Here is a 4,899-nt window from a genome sequence, read left to right on the forward strand (position 1 = left end):
TTCAAAATGACGTTCTTTTTTCGATTTGGAAGCAAAGCCATGTTTTGATTCCAATAGAACATTGGCTGAACGTGATTGACGTCAGAATTGCAATTGCAACGTCAGTTGTATTTTCAACAATGCCGGATATGAAAATGGACATTAGTATTGGTGTTGATCGCTTAGATATTAAACAAAATCATTCTAAAAGTAAGCTAACATGTATAAAAAAATTACATAAGCTATTTGAGTTCATTTTTTATTCATTTACTATCTATCTTATTGATGTTTGCATATCATACAGTACAAATGCATAGATTACAATATTGTAAGCGACTATATATTGGTAATATAGAGACATTTAACTAGATTGAAGAACACAGTCATCACAGGAACAGTCACGTCTATAATTATACGAAGATCAGAGATATGCATAGACATTGATGTTATGTCAACATCTTGTCATCTCAGCTGTCATTTCAGTTCCACTGTCAAGAATCATTGTCTGCAAAAAATGAAAATTACATACTTTGTTATGTTTAGTAATTTCACAGAAAAGCAGAACTCTGGCATAATACTCCAACACATATCTAATAGAAATTTGTAATTTTGGTATTTGTACACTTTTTTCTGTATAAATGTTTTTGCAATACTGTTCGAATGCGACACTGGACTAAAAGCCTTCAAACAATTTTTGACTATTACACTTTTACTTTCACTGATACAAATGGGTAAGTATTAATGGGGGTGTGCGAATTAAATCTTAAAAAACTTTCATACCCCGCCACATTTATATATATATATGTTTGTCAAGTTTTTGTCTTCCAATATCTCGCTGTTGTTTATTCTAATTATTCTTTTAATTGTGTGTTGATGGCAGATCTTTAAAATCTCTGTTATATTTTGAAGGGAATTGAAATAGAGCTTGACGTGTTGTATAGACATGTATCTTTATTTTTAAATTGTGTATTGTGCATAGTGAAACATTAAAACATTAATTTATTAAATAATATGCCCTATTGTTGCTGATTAAGTTTACAGATTCGTGAATTTCTACGATAATAATATGTCCCTTAAGATAACTGACAAAGGCGTATAGACAGTTTTTCTCTGTTTTTGTTTAGCTTTTTACCATTGTTGTCGGGTTCTGTTAATACACCCGTCCGGAAAATCTTCCCTAGAAATTTCATAACAGTTCGTAGCGGGAAATGGCTTCATTTATTTTATTACAAAACGAATCGAGCTTTGTATAGAGCCGTTTCGGAGTGACAAAAAAAATGAATTCGATGAAAGTCAACCCTTTGGAATTCCATTGATTTTTCTTCGTTTATCAGATTTTCCTTCCATTTTTTGTTTTGTCATTTACTCACCAAAAGCAATCACATTAAATTCCATTCCAAGAAGCCATCAAATTACCATGGACACAATTTTATTTTACTTGATAGACCTGTTAATTTGGGTTATATTTTTTTTCCCAAATAAACATTTCCCTGTTGAAATATCCAAAGAAACTGGTTTACAAAAGTAAAAGATACGTTTTGACGGATCACCGGACATGGTTGTATCCAATAAAACATAGTTAGCCTACTTGTTTTGTGAACCTCTTGATAATTTTTTATCAAAATATTACGATTTTCATCGAATTGAACTACAAATATCCACTTGGTGCAAATATGTTCGAAACGTATTGAAAACAATACAAATCTATACAGATATGTTTAAATAAACCGTTTTATTTTTTTTATGATGCAGAATAAGTACTCTAGATGCCTATTATATTTCAACAACATGCTTCTCATAGCCACTAATGCCAGAATGTTGCATTGGGAGCAGGCTATCCAAACTTCATGCAAGAAATAATTAAAATCATTTCAAGCGACCTTTTTTCCGGATATTATATTTCAAAACTATATTTTGTGATTTTTCATTTGTATTTTGTTTTATATTGTTTTAGCGAACAGCAATACTATCTCAAATAATTCATGCTGGAATATACTTACAGCCATCATTTTATCTCCCTTTATTTCCCTCACAACTGTAATTGATTTCCATCCCATCAATTCACTCTGTTCTTTCATTGTCATTTTACTGTCAGAATCAATGGTTACTGTAAACTGATAGAAAAAAAATCTGTTTAAATCCATTTGTCAATTTCACATTGTGCATTTAATGCAAATAAGTTTGAATAAACTAAAATACTGGTTCCCTTGACCTGTTTGTTTATATATTGGTCGTATATGCTGTTTGTTTATACACACACACAGTCATAGTCGAACACATTTTTTTATATAATAGCGAAATAAGTTATTTTCTACTGGAGTGAAACAATATTTTAATACATACAAGATATTTAATGATTATAAGTATATTTTAATAGCAAAAACATGTTGTCATTGTATCGTCTTAAATAAATAATTTCGGTGCTGGAACTGCCCCATGAGTGTCCTGATTAGGAAATAAACGTATGTTCTTTTATAAACAACAATCATTGTCGTATTCATGGACATTATTTACTTTCTACACACAACAGTCATGATCGAAATTTTTACTTTTTTTAAAAGCCTAGTTCATTTAGAACAATCTATTTTAGTGTTATACACGTACAGCCGAAAACAGAGCAAAGTACGCAAACAGTATGATTATTTTTTAAATTACCATACAATTGTAAGAGTAATATATACAAGCAGCAAAGAACTTAAAGAGAGGCGAAAGATATCAAAGGGACATTCTAACTCATAAGTCGAAAATAAACGGACAAGGTCATGGCAAAAAAAGAAAATATCAAAACAAACAGCAGTACACAAAAACATAACATAAAAAAAAGACTATGTAACACATACTCCAAAAAAACTGGGGGATGGTTGGGGTCGGGTGGGGTCTCAGGTGCTCCAGATGGGTAAGCAGATCCTGCTCCACATGTGATATCCATCGTGTTACTCCTATGAATTACGTTGATAAGATATATCAAGTGATTAGACATCACGCAATATCGAATTAGTAATTGACCCTTATATATCTAACCCTAAGACATTAACAAATTCTTAGCCTTCGGTCATGTAAAATATTCTAACCCTGAAAATTGACCGAATGTGAAATTTTGAAATTGAAACACATTTTTCATGACACTGTTACCGGTATAAACAACGTTAACACACACATTGAAAAAATAAAAAGCACAAAGAACAACACGTGTAACCATGATAACTAAAGCAAGAACGTCAGGAATCCTTTTAAAACAAAACTAGGGATGATCTCAGGTACTCCAGAAGGGTAAGCAGATCCTGCACTACATGTGACACCCGTCGTTTTGCTTATGTAAGAACAAACCCGGTGATAAGTCTAATTCGGTAGGTCAAATTCGTGGAAAAGAGGATGGAATTGTGGTAACGGACAATTGGAATATATCCGTCGTGATGTGTGAAACGGTTATATTATAACAATCAACTATCTCGTGATTGCGTCCTTAAAATTTACGAATGCATTATTTCAACTTCATCACTTAGAACTCTTGGTTTGAATTATTTTAAATAGACTAAATCTTCTATATTTGTACAGATGGGTGTGTAAATTTTATACCTTAACACCTTTTCCCATTGGACCGGTTGTAACAACCTCCTCTAAAGGCTTAAATTTATAACATTTGCTTGGTGTAACATCGCTCCATGTATCGCAAATCCAATGCTCTCCTTCATGCTTGAATTCAACAGTATTCTTTGCATTTCTAAACTTCTCGATCAGTTCATCAGTAAGACCTAAAATGTTATTTAACACTGATCCGCAAACTCATAAAATGTACATGTATCTAACTTGCATGTCAAATTCTTGTTATTACATAGCAAATAAACTACAAATAGTTTGTTTGTATTGTTTGTTTGTATTGTTTTTTGTTTTGTTTTTTTTTTTTGGGGGGGGGGGGGGGGGGTACTTAATAGGTACAAATTAGTGTTGCGGCAATTGTAAAATTCCCTGTTTAAAGAAACCAAGAAATGTTATTTTAAAAAAGGAAAAGCATAGATTGAGAAAATCAGTAGACCTTATTTTAGAGTAGGCATTGCGTTTCATTTTTTTTTCTTTTAGTAACAGTTGTCTTTCTGAAAGATTTGATTTAAATGAATAAAGACAGATGTTCAGATAAAGACTTGGAATGATTGATACACTTATGTATTGTTGATAACTGTAAATGGGTCCTTTGATTATCTTTTGTTTTCGTATCGTTGACTTGATGTGTCATTCTCGAAAAATCCCAGAGAACATTAAACTTATATTTCTAAAAAGCCACATTTTTCACCATTTTGATATAAATATGACAGGAAAAACACGCATACTTTTTAAAGTGTTTGAACCAAATATTGAATTGTATTTGTCGCTTTCATATAAAGAATATTTGAATTTAACTATATCATTTCCGAGCATCAAATATATTACTTCAATGATATGTTAGATTTATTTTTTGTGACATAAGATGGAATTAAAATATTTAATTTGCTACTAGTTATAACATCCACTAACCTGATTCCTTAGCGAACTTATCATAATTTGTGTATGTGCTACCGTCACCTTTCCATTTCCCAATGAATTGAGCCATCTTAAATTTGAAAAAATAAACGTGCTCTTAAATCAAACTCCAAAAATCGAATATATCTCTGTAAAAATAGTTCAAGTTTTTCTATAAAATAACGCCCACAGTTTAAACAAATAATGTAACCAAACAGTGAATCATCGTCCCAATTATTGACAAAGTTTAAAGTTTAAATTTTTCATAATTTCCTTTTTTTCCCTTTTTTTTTATATTAAAACGGAAGGAGTCGACAAAAATGAATCATCGTCGCATTTATTGACACGACAACAAATCCAGTATTTATGAGTTTTTAATTAGCCAAGTTTTAATATTTCTTCTCCTATGTACAGTTTTTCAACTTT

At 31.2% G+C, this 4,899-nt stretch overlaps 1 protein-coding gene across 1 annotated transcript; it reads right to left on the reverse strand.

Annotated features, from left to right (window-relative positions):
* Positions 1–221: 221 nt before the first annotated feature.
* LOC127704827 (uncharacterized) lies at positions 222–4,653 on the reverse strand. Its single transcript, XM_052209056.1, has 4 exons — positions 4,489–4,653; positions 3,556–3,731; positions 1,980–2,093; positions 222–484 (listed from the first exon to the last, which is right to left on the reverse strand). The coding sequence occupies exons 1-4, from the start codon at positions 4,562–4,564 to the stop codon at positions 431–433; spliced, it is 420 nt and encodes a 139-aa protein (XP_052065016.1). The 5' UTR covers positions 4,565–4,653; the 3' UTR covers positions 222–430.
* Positions 4,654–4,899: the final 246 nt, after the last annotated feature.

The sequence above is a fragment of the Mytilus californianus genome, unplaced genomic scaffold (genome assembly GCF_021869535.1).
Source record: "Mytilus californianus isolate M0D057914Y unplaced genomic scaffold, xbMytCali1.0.p SCAF_6, whole genome shotgun sequence".
Taxonomy (NCBI): domain Eukaryota; kingdom Metazoa; phylum Mollusca; class Bivalvia; order Mytilida; family Mytilidae; genus Mytilus; species Mytilus californianus.